The sequence below is a fragment of the Patiria miniata genome, unplaced genomic scaffold, assembly GCF_015706575.1.
Source record: "Patiria miniata isolate m_02_andy unplaced genomic scaffold, ASM1570657v1 HiC_scaffold_17, whole genome shotgun sequence".
NCBI classification, from domain to species: domain Eukaryota; kingdom Metazoa; phylum Echinodermata; class Asteroidea; order Valvatida; family Asterinidae; genus Patiria; species Patiria miniata.
In genome coordinates this window covers 2,670,047-2,694,246 of record NW_024037055.1, presented here as the reverse complement: position 1 = coordinate 2,694,246, position 24,200 = coordinate 2,670,047, and the positions used below count along the sequence as shown (strand labels likewise).

At 40.1% G+C, this 24,200-nt stretch overlaps 2 protein-coding genes across 4 annotated transcripts; one reads left to right on the top strand and one right to left on the bottom strand.

Moving 5' to 3' along the window:
* Positions 1-665: 665 nt before the first annotated feature.
* LOC119723440 (calcium-binding protein 39-like) lies at positions 666-18,083 on the bottom strand. 2 transcript variants are annotated; one of them, XM_038194097.1, is made up of 8 exons: positions 17,961-18,083; positions 11,733-12,004; positions 10,810-10,974; positions 9,837-9,955; positions 7,546-7,714; positions 6,614-6,739; positions 6,224-6,367; positions 666-5,278 (listed from the first exon to the last, which is right to left on the bottom strand). In XM_038194097.1, the coding sequence occupies exons 2-8, from the start codon at positions 11,838-11,840 to the stop codon at positions 5,096-5,098; spliced, it is 1,014 nt and encodes a 337-aa protein (XP_038050025.1). In that variant the 5' UTR covers positions 11,841-12,004; positions 17,961-18,083; the 3' UTR covers positions 666-5,095. The 2 variants fall into 2 exon arrangements, with proteins under 2 accessions (XP_038050025.1, XP_038050023.1); XM_038194095.1 differs by having other exon boundaries at positions 17,956-18,072.
* A 185-nt stretch (positions 18,084-18,268) lies between these two features.
* On the top strand, positions 18,269-23,942 carry LOC119723439 (flavin-containing monooxygenase 5-like). 2 transcript variants are annotated; one of them, XM_038194094.1, is made up of 9 exons: positions 18,269-18,509; positions 19,173-19,342; positions 19,866-20,027; positions 20,566-20,692; positions 21,130-21,300; positions 21,633-21,891; positions 22,049-22,234; positions 22,361-22,494; positions 22,857-23,942. In XM_038194094.1, the coding sequence occupies exons 1-9, from the start codon at positions 18,358-18,360 to the stop codon at positions 23,032-23,034; spliced, it is 1,539 nt and encodes a 512-aa protein (XP_038050022.1). In that variant the 5' UTR covers positions 18,269-18,357; the 3' UTR covers positions 23,035-23,942. The 2 variants fall into 2 exon arrangements, with proteins under 2 accessions (XP_038050022.1, XP_038050021.1); XM_038194093.1 differs by having other exon boundaries at positions 18,269-18,536.
* Positions 23,943-24,200: the final 258 nt, after the last annotated feature.

Sequence of the window (24,200 nt, the reverse complement as noted above, 5' to 3'; positions counted from 1 at the left end):
GGATTTGAAAGGGGTGTAAGGCCGAGCATTAACACGTGGCAACTTAAACGCAAGTGGATCAGTTTCTAGTTTTAATGAGTATAGTAGGAGCTGTTTGGCTGAATTTAATTTGATTAGGATTTCAAAATAGCGGGTTTTTTTTCTTTGAAATTCACAAACAGGATAACTATTCTTACTAATTTGTGTTAACTGGCTTCGCGATGTGTTCCTTTCTCTCTCATGCTCAATGCATCATAAAAATATTGCAAATTTTTTTCCCCTCATTGCAGAAATGAGGTCGAGTAAAAATGAGGACCATTGCCTTAATATAGCGCCACCAATAGTTCAAGTCTGTCTATCTTTAAGTGTACCGTAACCAAATCGGGAATTTCCCCCATTTTTTTTTTTGGATACTATTTTTAAATGAAAATAGAAATATTTCACTTTCCTCTTTACACTATCCTGTGAAGAGCGGATTTTAGATGCTCTGTGGTGCGATCTGAGGCAATTTCTGACCACTTTAACCATTTTTTTAAAGGAAAAAATGGTGGTGTACGCAGTGCCTGCCTTTAATATTGCGACGTCGCTTTAAAAAAAAATGGGGGTTTTTTGGGGGGGGGTATGGCCCCGTTGCCCCCCCCCGGATCTGCCCTTGTATCCTGCCATTATAAACAACCATAGTCATAAAAGTTTCATGTATATTTAATCAATCATATATTTTTTTGTTACAGGGTGAAACGAAAAAAACAAACTTTTAATTTGAGAAACTTTGAATTTGTTAATATGGTCGTTGACTTCATTACGTATTCATTCATCATTTAAAAAAACTTTGTGGCTACATTTTCTCAATAAACCTGTTAAACAAATAAGTAAATACAACGTTCAAAAAACAAAAATAAAATATACATAATTTATATGGGAACAATGACATTTTTTCAAGAGCTATGTACACAATTAGAAAGACCTAAATTACGAATTGATATTTGTAAAAAAAAAATGTGTTATGGTGTGATTCGAGGACTGTCTTTATTGATAGGTGAATTGAACCACCCATCCTGCCCATACAACCCAAATGGGTTTATGGTTGAGGCAACTGCGCTAAAAAGCTGTAAGTTGTGGGTTCACATTTTACCAAGGCCTCTGCCAAAAAAATAAAATCCTGGACATTTAAAACAATTTTTGAAACAATCCACAACACAATATCGTTAAGAGCAGTCCAAAAAACAACAAATTATTAACCAAACACATTGCGATGACTGTTTCAACTCATGAACTGAATGGATAGACCATGCAAACATAGATTTTGAAAAAAAACTCTTTTGACTTTCCAATGTTTTTTAGAAAAAAACATTCAGTTTCCTTTGAAGTGTCAATCATTTCTGTCAGTAACAAATAGGAACAACATTAAGTGTAAAGGAAATTAATCTATTTTTATAATTTCACTTGAAAATCAGGGTTTTTTTTACAAACATTATCCTCAGAGATAACAAACAAGCATCTTCATCTGGAGACAATCTGTTCTCTGATTAGTGCGCGCAGGCAAACTTTCCCAAGTTGGGACATAGTGTTGTATCTACTATTTCTTTCCCCTAAAAACCAAAATACATTAATTTCCATCTTCAATCTGTATTCTCAAATTAAGTTCATACAAGTTTTCTGAGTATCTTATCATACAGTAATATATTGCATTGAAATGAATCTGAAAAATTAATCAAACATTATAATCGTTACAAACAAATAACTGTCAATACATTGTAATTTTCTTGTTGTAATTTAAACAAGTAACTCTATGATTGTTCTGTGAAATGTAAAACTTTGCTAGTGTGAAATGGTACAACTTCGCAGTTTCCCTAACAAGTTTTAGTTTGAAAGTTAAACAAAGAAATTGACAGGTTTGAACCTATGACCTCCAGATTGCCGTTCCAGTGCTCTACCAACTGAGCTATCCAGCCCTATGTTGGCGGTTCCCCATTTCATCAATGTCTTTGTTCAAGGGGCGCTAGTCAGAAGCCATTAACCCATATATGCCATGTAGCCAGGGATCACGCCCAAAGTCACGATGCTAGCAACATTAGCAATGCTGCAAACCTGGGAAATGGCAAACGGGATCACTCAGAGAGGATACAGCTTTTATTACAAATTTCCAAATAAACAATAAAAGGAACTGACTTTGTGGTGTATTAATTTTCCTAACACAAGTACCAAGCCAAACCAACTACAAGTTACGTAACTTGCTTGAGGCTAATTTGGATCGTATTTTTTGCTAAAATTTGCAGATCAATACTTTCTCCTTCAAATTTCCTGGGTTTTCTTTTTGAGTTAGCTGAACTGTTCAAAATAATAGTCAAACCCAATACAACTTGGCACATTCAATGTAATGTTGATATTAATATTTACATCGCGCAACCAGCAACAACAAAACACGAGGTAAAAATAACTGTGGATACAATATGTTATGGAATAGAATCTATGAAACTAAAAAATATACTAAATGAATTTAACAGGTCACCCAGGCCGTACGCCTTTAGTTCAACAACAAAAATATTTCATTGGCTAGGAGACCGTCGACAAAAAAAGAAAAACAAATCCAGAATGAAACATTTGGCATCTTCACCGTAGTCACAATTAATTTCATTTTCTTTTCTTTTTTTCTCTTTTGGAAACCCTGTAAAGGTGGTATCAAACATATCTGATTTAATACAAACAGCATTTGTTTTCTTTGACACGGATCAAAACAGATTTGAATCATTAAAAAGTCCCCCAAAATATTTACAAAAAGAACATACGTCCTTTCTCATAAACCGTGAAAATGCCAACACTACGCTTACATGACTATAAATAAAAACGAGACCCATCCTTCTTATTAGTATTGGTGTTGTTATTGTTATTTGCTTTTTGGTTGTCCTTGTGTTCATTCAATGTGAGCAATTGTTAAACTTAGCAACATTAACAGTTGTTAACATTGTTAACAAAATAACAATGTTAACAGTAAAGTTGTGAACAGTGAAGTTGTTAAGCAGTTAACAATGTTAACAGTTAAGTTGTTAACAGTAAAGTTGTTAAACAGTTAACAATGTTAACAGTTACGTTGTTAACAGTAAAGTTGTTAAGTTGTTAACAATGTTAACAGTTACTTTGTTAACAGTATAGTTGTTAAGTTGTTAACAATGTTAACAGTGTTAACACAAGTCCACTCACAAGCAAATCACAAGTAGAGCTGTCCCGAGTATTCGATCATCAACCGACTATTCAAATAGCTTTTTGCCGGGTTGAATATTTGAAAACAAAAAACTACGCACATACACAAAAGAATGCCTTTTTGTTTTTTGAGTAGGTCGTGACTTGACCCGGAACTGGACGACTCAAGATGGACTTTCGAGAACTTGTGATGAACTTGTGAGGACTTATGAGGACTTGTGAGGACTTGTGAGGACACGTAATGACTCGTGATAGATTCAACTACACAACTGTTTGGAATGATGGGAAAACATAAATGGTGTCAGTGCTGGGATTTGACAAAGAAACACTCTCTGGATTCAGTTGTGCCTCTTTGTGACGACTCGTACAATTAAAAGAAGTAAAGCAACCTGACGGGCGTTACGGACGTTACATCATTTTAACAAACCACTGGTCCTTGCCTATTTACAAGCTCACAGAAATGTGCTCCTTTTTATTTGAAGACATTAAATCTTACATCTTGGTTGTCAAGGAAGAAAAAACGACATCATCAACTGTTCCTACGCTAGTTATCTACAGTTAATGCTAAGCTACAGCTATATACTATCTAAAATGCACGGTATCGTACCATAGCAGAGATCTGTGGCGACAAGCATCAATCCAGTACGTGTCTAGTTTGGAGTTGTGTCTCTTGAAATGAAGCACACATCACACATGCAAAGCATAGGGTAATGGGCATAATAGTGGTTTCATACTTTGAATAGGTCTCTCTCAAAGACAGCCATCTCTGTAGAAGAACTGCAACTGCGTATTTTATGTAATTGAAATTTTAGAGTTGAAAATGTTCCAAACACGCTTGTTGCTTGAAATGTGTTCGAAATACGACGCAGCCGATGCGCGTTATGCAAGTTGACTCTCAAAATGCCGATGCACGTGGATGGTCTGTAGGAAATGACGTCATTTGAACGAGACATATTTTGTGGCATGAGCACACAAATTACGCTTAACCCAATTATAAGGTTTGAAGGATTTTGTGCATTTGTCACTCATTGCTTCTCCCCACCCAGGAGCAAATGGGTACCTGTGAGGGCAGAGATGGTTACTGTGATTGATTTTAGCTGCTTTGTGCCGCAATGGCAGCATGGACTTGTATACTCCCCAGGGAGGTGCGATTGCCTTTGGAATGATTTAGTGGCCCAATGAGCAGGGTAATAACGACATAGCGCCTTGAACACCGATACTGGTGGATACGTGTGCATTATAAATACACATTACTGTTATTAAGGATTTTGCAAGATTGAGGAAAGTACAGCCCGGGCTGCTATTTCTTAATATTGGGCTCGATGCTCCTTCTGAGTACAAAGAATGTGCCATTCGAATCATGCAGAGAAAATTGGACAAGTTAGGACGGTTCCTAGCCAAAATGCCTTTTCATTGGTTTTTTTTTTATTAATGTGCTATATCAATCAATGCTTCACAATCTCTGCTACGTGTAGATGCCAACCCCCTCCCAACCCACCTTAAGCCACGCCTTCTCATACGTTCCCTATCCCTTGGAATCAGTGATGTAGTCGAGTTCTTTTCCGAGACCTTCGGTGGCTTTTTGGGGGTTTTTAACAATTGGACTTGTGCATGTGGACTCAGTGTGCAAGTACTCCCTCGACAATTACCAAGGGAGAGTTTTGTGAGGGACCACTGGGAGGAACTTTTGAATGCATGGCACCTGGCGCTAATGCAAAGACGTAACCGATAAGAATAAAATTAGCTGTGCGTACTTCGTGTCATACATGCCCAAACCATTAGCGCATGCAGTGCGTCCCTTCCACCGGGGATCTTGAAAGCGGTCACAAGTATTGTCCGAGCACCGAGTCTCATGAGGTCTCGGAAAAAGGTCTCAACTACATCACCGTTTGGATTAAGAAGGCTAGAGCAAGCCCTATTACGAGGGCTCAGAGGGCTGGAGTTCCTTGATCTGCTTGATGAGGTAGGCTTTCTCATCGTTGAACTGTTCGTCCTCTGTCCTGTCTGTGTGGAATGCCGTCAGGAACTCGACCAGCTTGGCCTTGTTCTTGTTGAGGATGTTGAGGATGGCTGGGGTCTTGTTGGGGTTGGCTACAAAAACCTGCAATGAGTTCCACTAACAGATTAGAACCTGTATTTACATTGTATAACATTGTATTACATTGTATTACATAGTGTTACATTGTATTACACTGTATAATTTTGTATACATTCCCTGATGAATCAATAAAACTGTACAGTGCTGGGGCAGTTTTCGGCAGTATGGGCTCCGTGCGCAAGTACCCCTTCAACGGCCAGAAAAGGAGAGTTGGGGGAGACCTAGACTGGTTCCCGGTCCATCCACTGCATATTTCAAATGATCCAAAGTTATTAGGGCAGGTATTAGTTTGGGAGACCATTGCAAGTTAAATTTGAACGTGCTAGCGTGCCGACGACGCCTGACACTCATGTGCAAAAATGCTATGGCTTAGCTTTGTGCACATTAGGATAAATAAGTTGTGCGTACTTCGCACACAAAACAGTACAGTACACACACGCTGTGCACGGAGCCCATAGGGAGAAAAGGGAAGATACAAGGCTAATGAGTTTCACAGATTAAAGCGGGGCAGAATGTTTTAAAAGAAATGTAGTTAAACAAAAAGAAAACAAGACAGACCAACTCCTTGATACCAAAGTTCTATTTCACTTTACTTGCTGTTAAAACTGTAAATTTTAATTGGACTCGTGATGTTTTTATTATTATTTTAATTTTTATCTTTCAGGTAATGAACCAAGGAATCCTCAAAAGTGCCCTAGGCACTGTAGCTTGGAAGCTTGAAGAAACCTTTACATGCTTTAAGAAGACAATGAGAAGAAATTTCAGTTTTAGAGGTCGGAGGAAAACCGCAGAACAATCTTTGGGGGAAAACCCACGGAACAAGTAGGGACTGAAAACCCAATCCACATGTGGACCAGGGCCCGGACCATGGCGGTGGAATTCGAGGAAAAGAAACTGCCGTGCAAATCTGACTCCCGTCGATTAAAACTCTGCCCCCGATCGACGTACCTTGAAAACGTGAAAGGCCTCAAATTGTATATTCCGACTACTGTCTCGCAGCATGTTCATCATGAGTTTGAGGTTGTCTGTGTTGCTGATGTACTTGGTCATGATGGTGAAGTTGTGTCTGTCAAGTAGGAGCTCACCGAGAAGCTGTAAATATTGAAGAAAAAAGCATGAGAAAGATACTTTTCAGACGAGGAACCATCACAACGAAATTGTGGATTGAGCAGATTTTATGTAACTTACTGAACAGTATCAACGTCTAGCATGTCTCCTGCCAATTTGGCTCATCGGAGGCATGCATATCGCCGGTTTTTGCAGCATAAAAGCAGTTCATATTTAAGGGTATAAACTTTCAAAATTGTCCAAGCCTTCAGAACAGTTCAGCACACCTACCTTTAAGGACTGTCGCTTTGTGACGTAGTTTTCTGAGTTGAGCAGCTTCTGGTACTCTGTGAATACTCTGTCGTATTCCCCCTCCAGAAACTCTGCACACAGGACTTTGTGTCTAGTTAGCAGCTCCTGTTTGAAACAAACAAATTGGTAAATATAGTAATAATACTTTGGTTTTATTGAAACTCAATGCCAAAAGGGATCAGGCTGTCATCTGCGGGTGGCACACAGATATTAACGGCCTCGCACGCTGCTAGCGGGAAGCTGACACAGATGTTTCCGGCCTCGTTCGTTGCATGTTTATCTGGCATATACCGCAAAACCTTTGCGTGTATCCACGCCATCTGGCGCGAACTGGTTAAGGAACAAGTATGTGTGTGTATACACATTCAAGAAAGGACCTTAAACAATAGAGGTCCTTGAAAAATAGAGGACACTCTTGGGTACAGGTCCTCAGTTGGAAATGTGTACCAAACGAATGACCGTTCTACCCAGGAAGTTTAAAGTATAGACTATACGGTTAAGAGCTGGTTAAGAATAAAGTACGTGTGTGTATTCACATTCAAGAAAGGACTTTGAATAGAGGTCCTTGAAAAATAGAGGACACTGTTGGGTGCAGGTCCTCAGTTGCCAATCGTGTACAAAACGAATGGGAGTTCTTCCCTTGAAGTATAGACAATACTAGGTCCACGACAAAAAGATTCAAGAAAGGACCTTGAACAAAAAAAGATCCTTGAAAAACTGAGGACACTGTTGGGTGCAGGTCCTCAGTTTGAAATCGTGTACAAAACGATTGGGAGTTCTTCCCAGGAAGTCTGAAGTATAGACAATATGAGGTCCACGACAAAAGGTGTTTTCATTCACCCTTTTATCACTTGACCAAAATCAATTATTTCCCGCATTATGGGCACTCAATGGGTTCAGTCTTGTCAAACCTTGAACGTGGCAAAGGCATCAGAGGCAATGTCGAACGTTGACATCTCCACGTAGTTGAAGAAATTAAAGAAATCCTCGCTCTTCAGAATGATACTGGCCAGCTCGTAAAATCGGATGCTGTCCCGTAGCATGATGCCGCAATTCAAGGCAATCTGTTGGTTTTCGTACCTTTTAAAAAACAGACACACAAGATAAAAAAATTACGTCTTATGTCCTCATTCCATCAGGGCATTTGCACTAACATTTTTAGAATTATTTATACACCATAGGCCTATTACAATGAGCAATGGTTATATGATGGGCTAATGTAGGGCCAATGATTTTCCGCGATCGCGGAAAATGGACGGAATTCGCGGAATCTGCTCCTCGAAACGGAAAACGGAATTTGAATCTGAAGAAAATAATTTCTGCAATTTTATTGATAAAAAACATAATTTCGTTAAATTTATTGAGTACAAAACGAATTATTGATGATTGATTGAACAGACGAGCCATACAACAAATAAGCAGTGTTTATATCACGATTTTGGGGGGACAAAAACGTTCAAGATCCGAGCAATAAATGTTGCGAGATCATTACCGTAGTACGCGTAGTCATGGGAGTGACAGTCCCGACGCATGCCGTAGCTGTCGGTCAGCGCAACGGTGAAAATCATCACACTAGCGGGTCTCTTTTGCTCCATCTGCAGGTTTATTTTTCTCTGTTCAATCAATCAACCATTCGTATAACATTTGGCTCTATTGAAATGCATGTTGTGCTTAGGTCCAAAATCTACCGTGTGTTCTTATTCCTCCATGCGTAAACTATCCTATTTTGTCGCTAACGTTAGCCGAAAACAAAATGGCGGACATGAATTTCGCTTCGGCCAGCTGATGTGTGTAACGTCATGGGATTGGCCTGTACGGCTATTGCATGTTTCTTGCGTGTGTGGCAGTGGCAGTGCAGTATACGACTTGACTGTGGTGAAGTTAAATACTATGTCTGTACATTGATCGGCCGTTGATAAAATAGAAATCTTTTTGGGGCAGTTTTCCCGCGCTCCAACCAAACGACTATTTCATTATCGTCTTGGAATTATTTACTGTGTACATGGTTTATGTTTAAATGCCTTTTTATGTATTGAATAAATGTGAAACAGAATTTTTCAGCCTGAAACGGAATTCAGGATTTTTGAAAACGGAATTTGCACTTTTCTGAAACGGAAAATCATTGGCCCTACTAATGGGAATAACGGCTCATATATTGTCTCACTTTCACATTCATAGCAGTGGTAAGGCTAGACTATTAATAATTCAATTTAAAATTCACTTTAATTTTACAAAACGCAACATCCCCCAAAAAAATCAAGTTACATTAAGTTCCAGTTGTGTAAGTTTTTTTCCATCACAAGTAAATTTCAAGTCTGTTCACAAAACTGATCACAATAAGCCAGTTCAGTATTCCTACTGCGCTTGTGCACATCAAGATTTGCTGATTTTTCTTTCGGGATAAAAATTTATCGTAAGCGTGCAAAAGCATAACGGGGTACCAGAAAAATTGAACAGATCATCGTGTTCTGAAGTATAACATTTTGCAAAAAACTTTGGACAACAAAGTGGTTTAAGGTGTCTTGCGTGTCAAAACGTTTGTGCGAATCTCTTTTCGATTGCACGACAAATTGCACAGAATGCAGATTTGGTTGCCACGTCCCCCATAGCCTTGTGTGCATTTATCTGCCATAGTTACCCCCCCCCCCAAAAAAAATTGTCTAATCTTGCTGTGCACCAGAGTACAGACTATTTTGGAATACCGAACATGCTTATTTACAGTCGCTGAACAATAACCTTTGAACAATGATGTCTTTGTCACAGTTCAATTCGGGCGATTCACAATGCAGAGCGCCACCAATAGTTTGCCACATAGAATTCATTTTTCCCAGTGCATTGTGGGAGATGGTCGACAAATTCGCAGTGCGGAACAGTTGAAATTGTTTGTTTTTTTCCGGTCAGTAGTTTCGTAAGCGTATGATTCGAGTATACGTTTGCCCTTTTCTTTTCTTTGTATCCAATATGGTGATTTTTGGTAAGGCGGCAGAACACTATGCCCCAATCTATAACAAATTAGCTCAAGTGTCTACTGACAGTCATCCAAATGGGCCATATTTTGTCGACCGTAAACTTGAAAAGTTGACTTTCCATGGCAAACTCTTGGTGGCGCACTGCATTGTGAATCGCCCGAATTGATGAGTTTGTGATGAACTTGTGATGGACTCGACTACCAGCACAGCACTGCGCCTGTCATTGTTCTCACCCTTTGCAGAGAATGAAGAGGATTTCTTTATAGGAGCAGATGTAATCCACCGCCGGCATGCGATTGCCAATTTGTCTCCGCAGCACGTTGTTGTAGATTTGAGCCACGTCCTTCTTGGCCTAACAAGAGCAAGGAAGAGAAAGAAAAAACAGGGAGTGTGTAACAAGCAGTGGTGTAGTCGAGTTCTTCCTCCTGCCCCTCATTTCCAATACACACGGTAGATGATGTAAACTACAGAAATGCTACTTGTTTGTTTACATTCTGATAACTATTGGTTGTGGACGTACGATAGGCCCCGCCCTGGAAGGGGTAGGGTTAACTCCTACATTGTAAATCTGGAAATGAACAGACAGTGGCACACAGTGAATATTATGGTGAAACTGTCAAGAATAGATGTTTAATGATGTGCTGCTCAACAAGGAATGAGGCAGTCCAGCACGGTCAAGCATGGCAGCATGTCCTCCTGTGTTCCTCAGCCAATAGAAAGGCAGTGACCATGGTAACTGGTCATGCAAGGCCAATGGCTGTGGGATTCGGGCACGCTAGTGCCACATGGACAATGGAAGGTGATTGGGTGGAATTTTCTGGGACTTTTCTTGAAACCTCTGCGAGGGGCCCTACACAGATATTCCATGCCGTGTGCCATAGACCCATGGCTTGCATACACCCGACCTTCTATTTTTGGGGTTGTGGGTCACATTCACTGTTCTTGTATTGTCATTTCTATTTAAGGTTTCTTTTTGGGGATGTGGTTAAAAAAAGCTTGACTAGTGGAGAATCATAGCTGTCTTTGTGTAAGTATCCCACAAGTCCCCTCTTACAAGAACAGCGTGTCCAACAAACCGAGTTGCCACATCTACTGTTCGTACACACAGTCCACAGCCCTAACCTCTGCAGACCACCCCCCCCCCTCCTGTCGCCCCCCTCCTCAACCCCCCCCCCCAAAAAAAAACACCAGTGCTTCTGTTTTTACCTCAAAGTCCAGATGTCTCAGGTACTTAACCAGAAGTAGTAGCAGACCAGTGTGGCATATGGCATGGCCCAGCTGGTTGATCAGATCTGACTGAGGCTCCTGGTCTCCCACACCGTACAGGATGTTCTTCATTCCCACCAGACTCTTGGACACATCCTCCAGTGCCTGGAAACAGCAAAATGAGAGCAAACAAATTGTACAACTGTCATCCCTTTATCTGTGCAGGAAACCAGACAGTGATGATTCTAGGCCTTCAATACACCGCCTGCACTGCATGATTTTAGTACACCATGCACAATTGCAAAGAACAACGCTAAAGGCCCATTCTAGACGCTGTGCTAATGCCATGCCGAACTCAACTTTATGATTCGGCACGTCGATAGCACTGTTCTAAACAACGTGCCATTGCCGTACCAAACTCAACTCAATTCGAAGTCGGGGCAAACATTTTAGGAATGTGCATGCTCACAATACCCTCTTACCAAGGTCAGTGAAATTGGTGTGAATATTTTGATCCCACTGAAAGTTCATTGAACTGCTTGAACTGCTTTAACCTGGCCCAATACTAGAGATGCATTACGTTCGGCATTTAGAGCAACTACCGTGCTGTAGACGAGTTAACCCTAACGTCCTAAGGGCTCTTTGGGGGTCCAGGCCCAAAAACCACAGAATACTACATGTGTTGTACACACTTGTATGGAAAGAAATGCATACTACAAGTTACTACTCAGTAATATTTTGTAGCTTTAGGTCAGGTTAGGGATAATGACACACTCGTTTTAATTAAACTTGGTGCGGCAGTAACACGGCGCCTAGAATGAGCCTTAGTCTCTTTAGTATCACACAAAGCCTTGAGCTACGTCTACTAGTTCTGACAGGATTTGTAATTTTCAGACGGGTTTTATAAAATTTACTTCACCAACCTTTTCTGCTTTCTTCCCCTCCTGGCATTTATCGAAGATATCCAAGGCATCCTTGGCAATCTTGACCAGCTCCTGGGGAGTCTTGGCCGACTTCCCGAATAATGGCATGGCTTACCCCTCGCCGCTGACCTCCTTCTGGGAATGAAGAGAGTAGAAAGACGCAGACGGACAGACAAGGGAAGCAGGGGAAAACCTATATCCCCGGTGATATCTAGTCGCTAGCTTTCCCACTCGACAACGGCCGACTGCTCTAGGACTTGTAAAAGCTGAATCTGTGTTGAATTAAAGGGGGAAAATCTTAAACAACATTCATCCATATGCTCAGGCCATCATGGCATGAGTGTACTCTAACCCTGCTGAATCCAACAGGATCTAACAGTATGCATATCATATACCCGCTGGAGCCTGTTGGATTGAGCAGTAAACCCCTGGTGTACATTCCTGATGCAAAATGTTGGATTCAGCAGGTAACTGAACCGCATTATAACGCCAAGTTGGACTCTGATGGATCCAGCAGACAACTGAAAATAATTAGGCACAGTGGGATTCTGTTGGATTGAGCAGGAAACTACCGTTGGACTCTTGGATTTAGCAGGGTAGTCCTGAGGAACTACTAGGGGGTTAGGGTTCCTAACCTCCCCAAACCCATCAAAATCCACCCCCCAATTTTGGTGGATTTAGGGGGACTTGGTCCCGCAGGCCTAGTGTGACTAAATATTGATGGAGTATGATGGACTTGGGCCTGGAGGCCTACAGCAAAGCATGCATTGGAAGCAGTGTGCTTGATGGATTTTGGCGGACTGATCGATCCAATACTCAGTAAACAGTAGGGAGTTACATGTAGGGTAATCCACAAAATCCTTTTTGATGCTTTTTGAAACAAATTTTAATTGATGCTGGAAACTAGAATGTATCTCAATCCAGGTGAAAGCCCTGCATTGTGTACATGTCTATGTACTTGTACATGTATGTAATGAATTATGACCAGGAAGCATTAAACTTATGACATGTACATGTAGTTTACGTGTGTATGTATGCATGAAGGGCAATAGGGCACAGTAAATATACAATTTATACAACTTCATGTACATGTACATTGACAATTGAGGATGCTGTAAATTACACTCAGAAGCAGGTGCTTATAAACACATTGACAAGCTCTTTCCATTGTTTTCTTTCATTACATGTGAATACTCACATGTATAAGCAATACACGCATGGATAAACGGATGTGAATTACACATACCAACAATTCAGATTCAGCAGAATATGTACATGTACGTCAGATAATTGTCAAGTGGTAATGACACGAGAGGCTGGCCTTTCGTGCACGGTTCAATGTAAAGGTCACAGCAATAATTCCAGGATGGATTATAAAGGTTACTAAACGTTAGCAACTTAGGAGATTATTGGCTACATTTACGCGTCCTATTACTGGACATTCCATAAATGCCTCTCGCATACCTGAACGGAAATAATGGAGACATGTAATGCTGCATTGTGGGAAGATCTGAAACTTGCATGCAAGGCCTGAAATATAAATGTACAATTTAATACATGTACATTGTACATGCACACATGTACAGGTAGTGTACGTACCGGTACTTTATTTAATTGTCACAATTATGTATGTAGGCCTACCGGTACATGTACGTGTCAACATTTATACAATGATCAGTTAATGTTTTCACTTTTAATAACAGGCGTATCTGCAAATAACAGCAAAAATGATTTGCTATTGGCGTTTCAGTTTGTTCAAGTAAATTTAAGTATGAAGGGACAATCACATGAAGTCATTAGTTTTGTCATGTGAGTAGAATGACTCAGATTTTTTTCCAGTGAGAAACTAGTACAAACATGTTTACATCAAAAATCTACATATGGGTCATCTAATGTTCAACTGAGATCTACCTCCTTAAATCCTGCAAAATCCAGCAAAGCCTTTTGGTAGATGTTGAAAGTTTGTGGATTAATTAGGATGAGAGTATAATTTTCTGTGTAGAATTGTTAACCCTAACCATGCCTCCAACCTTTCGAAATTAAACTACATGTTTTGTTCAAATCCACGGTTGGAGTGAGTACTGCACTAGTAAACTGATTACGCTTTACATGGGGACAGGCATACCCTGCCATAATCAGAGTCCAGTTTGGGTGTAGAGTTTACCATATGGGGTTGAATTTTGCAAGAGTGAGGAAGGTTCCTAGTAAATCACTCCAGGGGATTAGGGTTTTAAGGTATGAAACCATGTTAACTTTAATCCTAACTCCCTATGCCTTTTTGCTAGGATGTAGCCTCAATCCTGCAAAATCATCCAATTGGCCTCATGGGAAAATAGCATAAAGCCTCAATCCTGCAAATTCCTCCATTATTTCTTGAATATGGTCCTGAGGGGTTACCAGTGCCTGAATCTTGCAAAATCCTGTGACAGTGACTGTCAATATGTTGAGACTTGGCCAGTGACATCCTGGAGCAGTATGGAGGATTTCAAGCATAATCCGGGTCCATATTTATGCATGGCTAATCAAAAACAACACAAGGTCCGGCCCAAGACCTTGACAAAGTGCATCCTACGAAATCGTAAGCACTTTTACCATGTAACCTCAATCCTCCAAATTTCTCCACTTTGGCAAAGAAGATTTTGAAGGATTCAGGGCAGTTTAGGGTAGTTAACCCTAACCCCTTTGAGTGATAATAGGAGCCTTCATCACTCCAGCCAATCCAACACCATATGGTAAACTCTACACCCAAACTCTGATTATGGTGGTACTTAATGCCATGTAAAGCATTCATGAAATCAGTTTACTGGTGCACTATGTCTCACTCCAACAGATTCCAACAAACCCTGGTATTGGAGTCTGACTGGATGGGGACTGTTAGGGTACAACTTCTTACTTTGATGTTAACCTTCTATAACCATTGCAACCTACATACATGTGCTGTACGGTACACTCTTTTGCATAAATTTACATGTACTTGTAAGATCAGATTCCAAGTTCGGAAACTCGATAGATGTTAACCTTCTATAACCATTGCAACCTACGTACATGTGCTGTACGGTACACTCTTTTGCATACATTTACAAGTACTTGTTAGATCAGCTTCCAAATTCGGAAACTTGATATACATGAACGCAGGGTAACGTCTAATGTGTGTGCACATATACATTCATAAACCTCTACATTACATGTAAAACCTCGTGAGGCTTTTAACATCGCATAAAAAGGTCAGGTCCCCTTCCCCCTTCTCTGCAGACACAGAGGTCCTAATTCAATTTCCTGTCAGCTCAGTGTCTGGTGTCTAACATCTGCGCCATTATGACACTTCCTCACTGCATCGTTTACGATGATGCTGCATTCGCGGACATTGTGCAAAAATGCGCACAATAAAAATGCATGCCCATGGGGGATGGTTAAAATGCACGCTGCACAATCAACGCAGACTTGGCGAACCCTTATACTTCAAACGAAGATGAATTGCGGCACTAGAATACTTCAATGAATCGGCCTGAAGGAAAGACACACTCTACCCTCATTTTTACAAGGCCACTTTTGTCACTTCAATTTTATCACTCGAACTTATACACATACATAAATTATATGGTGGATCATATTCATTTAAATTTTAATAAATCTAACAACTTGATCATTGCCATCAAAAATCTGAAGTGGGTTTACATTAATTAACCATTGCCAGCTCAGCTGAGTGGATACATTAAACCAAAGGCTTAATTTGTTAGTAAAAAGCATACAAGACTTCCTTAAATGTCTGCATTAATTAAGATGTCACACTTGAGTGATTAAAATGAAGAGCAACTTATGGGCTTTCTACTGTAGGTGATAAAAAATGACTCAAAAGTTGTCCGTAAGACTCATTTTGTTGGATTCAGTCACATTTTGAACTTGCAGGCTAGCTACAATTTTGCTCAAAACGAATAAAAAGATATATTGCAAATATATGAATTTAAAAAAAGTATAAAAACAGGAGGTGGTTGAAATAGCGAGTAACTTAGTCCGCAAAAATTTTCGGGACTCTGTATGAGAGTCCCGAAAATTAAGATAGTAAAAACATGCAATACAAGAAAATAGACTGGCACATGAAACAACCAGTCCAACACCCCCTTAGTACTGCATCAATCAACTGTGCCATTTTTTTAAAGAAAAAAGAAAGCATTTTCCTACACAAATGCCATCAGACTAATGAAGGGTCAATCTTTTCAAAAAGTTGGACATAAATGTACATGTACCAGTCTAGTCTTAGGCTTCTAATTGAAATCACTTGGCTTCACTCTCGGGTGCAAAATGTTGAAGAAAAGTCTCTTTTTAAAAATTGAATTGAGACCTCAAACTTGGCTGGTGAAATACTGAGGACCTTGTCTTTACCATATGAACATTTCAGAGGATTTGCTTTGCTAAAGAGATAACTTACATGTAAGTAAATTTGACCTGATTATGTTTTCTGCACTCAAGGTCCTAGTCTGGGAGTTTTGAAATTACAGGGCTGCATGAAGCAACACCTTTGGGTCATTCCATGCCAATTCAACGGGCCATGACACCATATGTCACAGATTTTGTTCAAACTTGGTGGAAAGGTCCTGTTAGTTGTTCTTTAGATGATATCGAAAGCAAAAATTCAAATTGCTTTCCGTTGAGGTGTTACGGTAGCACAAAGTTCAATGAACTTTGCCAAAAAAGGGGAAACTGGCTGGCCCATAGAATAAATCGCTGACTTTAAGGACCCATATCTTGAGATTGAAATTGATTTGGAAGCTGAATTTGGATACATGGGTACAACTACTGTAGTAGAGCAGGAATATAGGGAAATAATACCCATCATGCCTCACACCTTAATTTTAGGGGGGGTCAAAAATGATCTGTCATGATGCGTCACATGCATTTTTTTTCAAATTTTGAAGGCCCCTAATCTTGGAACTTTGCATTAACTTTTTTTATTTCAATTTTAATGTAATCTCTGACTACTAATACAGACATTTATGTGAAAGAAAGAGCAATTGTGGATGTCTTCCCTGATTTGGGTGACCCCCAATATGGCCCCAGCCACAAATCCGCCTTAAAATTTGCCCAAAACAAGGGGGAAATCCCCATGTGGCTTTGGAGATATAATTTTCTAGGGTTTTCTTTAGTAAAGAGTGCATCTTCAAGATTTATATAAATTTATAATCGAAAAAAAATTCATGTGTACATTGTATCTGGCATTTTCATGAAAAAGCTAAACAGAAAGTTCAACTTCAAGTGAAATTGGATAACCGTTATTCAGAAAGAATAATCCAGACACCACTTCAGCGGTTGTTGGTTGTGTACAAAGTCTATGGAGAGGCAAGACAATTTTAAGTAGGCCCTATTTCTAATTTTTTTAAACAAAATTGGAAATGTTTCTCAGTTCCAGATTCATGTCTTTTCAACACTGTTACAATGACTGACCTCTATTGAGATGATAATACGAAGTGGCTACCGTTACGGCACTCGTTGTTTAGCGCCCTCTACGATTTTTTTTTGATACGCACGCAGGTATATGATTATTTGTTTCCCCACGTTTTATCGAGCAGTGCGCCAGCTCAGCCGATAGAGGGTAGGATTTTGCACCGCGAGGTTGCGGGTTCGAATCTCAGTTTTGCACTCGAATTTTTTTCCTTTTCTAACCTGAGGCTTTGGAGGATTTTTTTTAAAAGGGAAATAAAGTCCGAATTTCATAAAGTTCAAATTCACTTTTTTCCTTCTAATTTTATATTTTCTTGTCATGTTTTTTTATAAAAGTTGCCAGGTTGCAGTCTACCGTAACGATAGAAAATGGGAAATGCGTTACGGCTGCCGTAACAATAGCCACTGCGATGATAATATGATGAATGAAGTGGCGTCAGGTTGCGACATTCTTTCCCACATACATGACATATCGATAAACATCACATGGCAGTGTCACGACTGAACTGCATGCACTGCCTCAGCTCAGCCTGCATGTAGCACTAGCACCCCCTAGCAGTGACCACTACAAAATTGCAACTCGAGACAACGCGTAGCGCGTAGCGTGACTGCTTAACTCGCATCGAGCTTGTCCATTAATACACACAGAAAATATCACGATACCAACTTTATATATCCTTCCAAACAAATTTATCATATTATCTAAGGTTAACAGGTGCAGTTTGATATAATTTCGGACAACCTTTTTCACAATTTGAGGGGGAAACGGCAAAATATAAAGCCATACCTTACCCGGTACCCGCCTTGAACATCAGCAGTGCGCCATCAATGAGTTCATTTATTTTTTGCACACCTCGAGATATGACGTCACCGCTTATCTAGCGCGTTGGCTGACCCGGAAGTGCACATTTTCGACTAAAAATAATATTAAAACTTCGGTATTTTTCAAAACATTTCCTCACAAGAATTCCTAGCCAAATTTTGAAATAATTTCTACATTTCCAATGTTGAGCACCCCGTATATGGCAAAAGTCTCGGGCCGGTAATGAATATTCAGAAGTTTATTTTTAGATTGTACCTAGGTTCAAAGGTCACACCGAACCCGATCGCGTTAATAACAAACCTTGGTGGTAAAGGCGGGGATCGTGCGAGAATTTTCAGTTTTTACTTCGAACTATTCCAGATAAAAATGGTTCCCACAGTGCGGACAGATGCTTGTGTTATTGGAGCAGGTATTTCGGGCCTTGCAGCGGCAAAATGTCTTCAAGATGCCGGGTTTGCGGTGGTTGTGTTGGAGCAGAGTGATCGAGTCGGCGGGCTTTGGGCGTTCCGAGAACGTGGGTACGGCGTCATGCGCTTTACACACATGTGAGTGGGGACGCGGGTAGCACTAGTACTACTAGTACTAGCAGAGATGAACAGTATGGCCCATAAATGTTGTGAATTACATAATATCCTTCGTCTAATCAGTTCATTAGGATTAAACTTAGATTAAAGCCAGATACATTAAAGTTACAACGGTTATTTACTGTTTATTTATTGATTGATTGTAGCTGGAGTTACCCAGCCTTAAATTTTGTCATTGGGTTGTCAAATGACAACCCAAATGATAACATTTAGGGCTGGGTAACTCCAGCCCCATAAATGTGGCCAATTTACTGGACTACCTCCGTAAATAAAGGCCACACTTCCACCATGTACAAAAACATGTCAAACTTTTTTTAATGTTTTTTTTTTTTTGGGGGGGGGGGTGGGGGGGGTAGCTTGGGAAACCCCAGCTTCAATGGCAATTAGAAATTAATTAGAGCTCCAATGCTCAAAGCTCGAATGAGCATTAGACGAGCTTGGGTTTCCCAATTGGGGGATGGGTTTGAGTGAATTATTGAAGGTGATGCGAAATTAATGGAACATTAATATTATACCATCTTTATTTATTGGAACACATAATAGAAAAGCAATTTTTGCGTCTAGGATGTTTTTTGAAAATGTTTTATTCCATTGCAGCAATGTGTCCAAGTACAACTACTGTTTCTCTGATTACCCGTTTCCTGACGAAACGCCAGACTTCCCCCACCATTCCCACATGGCGAGATACGTCGATGATTACACGACGCACTTTGGATTGGATAAGATCATTCGATTCCAGATGAAGGTGGTTTCCTTGACCAGGCAGGGTAAGACAACAACAATCATGAAGCATTCCTGTCAAGAATAATGCATTTTTGAAGCTAAATTTACATATTTTAGCCATTCTGATGATTAAACTAGAGAATCTCCACAAGTAAAATAAAGGCACCAAAGCCCATGGCATAAACATTAAAGGTACTTTACATCATTGCAAACATCAAAAAACAAAACTACCAAATTAGTATGGAATACCTTACTGGACTGTTAGTGAATAATAGTCTCAAGCTTTCTGTGAAATCATCATGGCACCTGGTGTGCTGCCATTTTCAAGAAAAGTAGAATTTGTGTATCAATCTCCAACGATGGTCATTCGACCATTGTTGGAAAAACTGACTTTTTTCCAATACTGCCCCCAATTTTTACCAAATTTAGTTAGTCCACATCTTTTTTGCAATCCCTTGCATTAAAAAATCTCAAGGAGGCAAAGTTATGAATTTACAATATATTTTGTATTAATTTTATCCTTATATAATTTACTTTTCTCTATTTATTTGCATTTTAATTTGACAGATGAAGAATGGATCATTAGAGCAGCTAGGGTGGACGCTGATAAACACGGCGAAGAAAAACTTGGAGAACAAGAAACCTTCATAGTCAAGTATGTCGCCATTGCATCGGGTCATCACGCCGCACCAAACCAGCCCAAGTTCCCCGGGCAAGAAAGTTTCAAAGGTAGCAATTGTTCCTTATCTCTCATCGATATTTCGGAATGAGATCATCAGCTGGGAAAAACAGCATGGACAGTAGATGGATCTATCCAAAGAAACCTCCAAAGAAACTTCAGGCTTTTAAGTATTCCCAGTTTTCCTACTTTTTCCTAGGTTTGTTTTTTACCCTTGCTCCTACTTTTCCCACTTTTTTCTTAAAATTCCTACTTTTTGCTACTTTTTTGTCCCACAACTCTGAAAAATGAAATCCCATTGAATATTTTTCATAACATTGTTACACACTGTCACACGCAAATCACACAATGAAGGGCTTGGGCGCAGGAGTACTGCAACTGTACTTCCAAGAGCTTAGTTGAGGATGGAGCACAAGTGTTGTGAGTACAGAACATGCCAAATGAGGCTTATGATGCTGTGGACATGGGTGAGTATCAACAAAAAATACACCTGAAAGCCTGTCAAAGTCCTAATTTTGTGCTCTAAAGTCCTATTTTGTCCTGTTTTTTAATTTTTTTTTTTAATCCCACTGTTCTACTTTGTTACAGAAGAGATCATCCATAGTGTTTCGTACAAGGATGCGATAACCAGTGGCATTGTGGGTAAGCGCGTCTTGGTGGTTGGCATCGGCAACAGCGCGGTGGACGTTGCAGTCGATTTGGCAGCTACTGGAAGGTACAAGTCATTCCCTGATACAACTTGGAAACTTGGTCACATAACAAATCACAAGAAATTAATCTGTGGCCGTTTCTCAAAGCGTAGCTTTTGTCTCCTTCTCTGGCTTTCAAGGCGTGCAGTTTTGCAATGGAGACGAGGAAAAAACCCTGACTTCAATCAGTCAGTCAGTAGTTTAGTCAGTCAGTCTGTCATTCACTCAGTTAGTTGTTTATTCAGTTGGTCAGTTCATAGGCATCGGTCAGTTGGTTTGGTCAGATAAGTAGTCCAGTATTACATTTGGTTACAGAACAAAAGCATCATACTGTTAAAATTTGTCAGGATAACATGATTGCCAAAGCTTTTTAATTTTTAATAACATCAGTTTTATCCCTGATTTTTATTGTTATAAACACATTCACCCTAATTTGGAAGTTGAACGATGTGCTTGACTTCAGATCCAAAGCTGTCTACATCAGCACCAGGTCCGGTGCCTGGATCGTGCCCAACTACATCTTTGGCCTTCCTACTGACCTCTACGCATCTCGGCTGTTACTGTGGTTCCCATGGCAACTCACCTCGCGATTATTTGAACCAATAATGTCCTTGTTGCTAGGCCACCCTGAAAAGTAAGTTGTACTTCTTAGTAGAGTTGATACAGTATTTTTAAATTGATACAAGACACACTGACAAAAGAGATCCCTAATTACTTTGTGGCTGTGTTGTTCGTAGTCGAGTCTATCATAAGTCCTCACAAGTCCATCGAAAGTCTTGAAGTCAAGTCACAAGCTTTTCAAATGAACTGTGTCAATAGTTGTCTTGTCTGTTCACCCCCAAAAGTTGTCATCTAGTCATCTTGAACTGCTTTTGATCGGACTTGTAAAATAACTTGTGATCTGCTTTTGACCCGACTTGTGATGGACTTCACTACAACACTATTGATTGTTCTGAATTGTCTTAGGTACAACCTCAACCCCAAGATGCACCTGTTGCAGTCTCAGCCCACCGTTAGCCCCACCCTCATCCACCACATCCAGCGGGGTCACATCAAGGTCAAATCCAACATTGCCAGGATCGACGGGAGGACGGTTCACTTTGCGGACGGCTCGTCGGCCGAGGTTGACAACATTGTCCTTTGTACAGGCTATCACATCAACCTTCCGTACCTGTCTGAGGAGTTGAGGTCCAAGGTCCTGGATGATTCATCAAACATGATTAAGGTTAAAAGATGATGGACTTTACTTTACATTTTAATTGTTGTACTTTTTCAGAAAATGAAACTTGTCATGAATTTTCAACGTAGCCCATCAGTTGTCAAAGAACTGTTCTCCCTGTATACTTGTCCAAGATGAACATTTGTGACTTTTGTGCCACCAGCTCTTCAAGAATGTCTTCAGCCCGGCCGTCGGCCCGTCACTTGCCTTCATTGGCTTCGTCCAGCCAGCATCAGGAGGAATCCTCAGCATGTCAGAGACCCAAGCACGCTGGTTTGCTGAGATTTGCAGAGGTCAGGTCAAACTGCCAGGTCAGGAGGTCATGACGTCTAGTATACAAGAAGATACAGTAAGTAAAACATTTCTTAGTGTAAAAGATGCCAAGTTTTTTAAGCCTCAATGAAAGAAATGTGAAGGAAATCTGCCATCTAAAAAGAAAACAGCTTTTATGATTTTGGTGTCTTCTCTTACCCAGGATGCCGTTAAGAAACGCTACACTGCATCAGCACGTCACACCATCCAGCGAGATCCTATCCCGTACAATGACGACCTGGCGGCTAGGTTTGGAGCTAAGCCGCAGCTGTGGAGACACCCACGCCTGATGTGGAGGTAGAGCTATGTCATACTTATATGGCTATGGCTAGTTGCAATGCACATGTCTATGGGAAGGGGCTCAGCCGCTTCCTAGGTCAGTTTATTATTGTTAGCCATAGCCACACAAGTTGTATGCAGCCGTGGAAGCTTTGCCGGCCCTGTCCCCGCCTGACACTCATGCGAGAAGACGCTATGGCTTAGCTCTGTACATTGCGTGCGTTCTTTGCGCACGAACCAGTCCCGTGGGCACACACGGTTTCCCTTCCAAGGGGCTCTCAAAGTGGTAAAAACACGCACAGAGCCCACAAAGGCATACTTCTTTGCCCTTGATGTTTCGAGAGAACGATCAATTTCTGGTTTCTCTCCTTGCCCCTCAGATTACTCATTGGGAGTGGTGGAGCTGCCCAGTGGCGTCTGAATGGCCCAGGCAAGTGGGACGGGGCACCAGACACAGTGAGGAGTGTTCCTGTGACGGGCTTGATGCACTACGGGGTCCTGACTATCATTGGTCTGGTCCTCGGACTCCTTGCATGTATTGTGTTAGCAATATTTTGAAAGTAGAATGTACATTTTAAAACTTCAGAACACTCCCGTACCAATGGAACGTTAATTTGAGAATAAACAGAGCAAGCAATTTCTTAATTGAAGCACATCACTCCCATGAAGACGTATTCTGTGATATGAGAACACCTGGCATTTCCAGATTTATTTTCCAGTTGTGGTTTAGTTTAAGAGTGGAAGTTTCTTTCAGAGTACTTATCTGCTTTATATCAACCGTAAAAATTCCCAAATGTAGCAATGCCAACCTTTTTTTGGAATAACTCAGGGTATTTTCAATATATTTTAAATGATATTGTATATCTATAATCTTTTATCCGAAACTCTGTTTTACAGCCATGGTGCTTGTGCAATGTGTATACTGGACTTTGCATTTGTAAAACTGAAATTGTCCCCAAAATGAAATTATATTGTAAATAATATTCCTCTGTTAATCCAGAATATTTTGAATTATTTTATGAAATGATCCCAATAATCATGTAACTTATAAATTCGTTCTTTTACACCCAATAGTCTTTACACCCAGCTCTAGAACCCAGATGGAAGCTATTTAAATTATGCAATTAATAGAATATTTTTAAATGCACAAGAAATATTGATTGTGTTCTGTTTGTGATGTATATAGATGAAATGAATGCAATTATTGTAAGCCAGAATTTAAATTTATTTAATGTTCATATTTAATATAGACTTTGTGATTTATAATTGCCAAAGATACCTTTTATACACTGAACGTAGGTGATATATTTTGCACATTGTTTTATAACTGTAATCCTCATGTAAAAGACAATTATTAAAACATTGTAATGTACAGTCGGTATTTTGCGGCTATAAAAATTTACACCACCTTGAATGTTTAAATGGATGCAATGAAGAGTCCGTTGCGACGATAGATACAGGATGAGTAAAAAAAAAAATCGAAACCCAAATGGCAGGACCAATTCTTGTTTTGCTTGTAGCATTTTCAAAATCTAGGACATGAATGCCCAATTAATAAGCTTTCTTTTAGTGCAAGAATCATTCAAATCACTCATGGTGTTTTCAAATTATGGAATTTTGAACACAAAGACCATTTTAAAGTTCTATCTACGGATCACAAAGTGTTCTTTCAGCAAAATGAAAACAGTTCTCATATGCAATTGTTTTCGTTTTGCTGAAAGAAC

Excerpts from the sequence above, each read along its gene's own strand:
- LOC119723440 (XM_038194097.1), bottom strand. The coding sequence starts at position 11,840 with ATGCCATTATTCGGGAAGTCGGCCAAGACTCCCCAGGAGCTGGTCAAG. Across the intron at positions 10,975-11,732 it reads AGGGGAAGAAAGCAGAAAAG|GCACTGGAGGATGTGTCCAA; the intron begins GTTGGTGAAGTA and ends TGCTGTTTCCAG. Across the intron at positions 6,740-7,545 it reads ATGCCTTTGCCACGTTCAAG|GAGCTGCTAACTAGACACAA; the intron begins GTTTGACAAGAC and ends TGTTTCAAACAG.
- LOC119723439 (XM_038194093.1), top strand. The coding sequence starts at position 18,358 with ATGGTTCCCACAGTGCGGACAGATGCTTGTGTTATTGGAGCAGGTATT. Across the intron at positions 20,693-21,129 it reads GATTTGGCAGCTACTGGAAG|ATCCAAAGCTGTCTACATCA; the intron begins GTACAAGTCATT and ends GCTTGACTTCAG. Across the intron at positions 21,892-22,048 it reads ATTCATCAAACATGATTAAG|CTCTTCAAGAATGTCTTCAG; the intron begins GTTAAAAGATGA and ends TTGTGCCACCAG.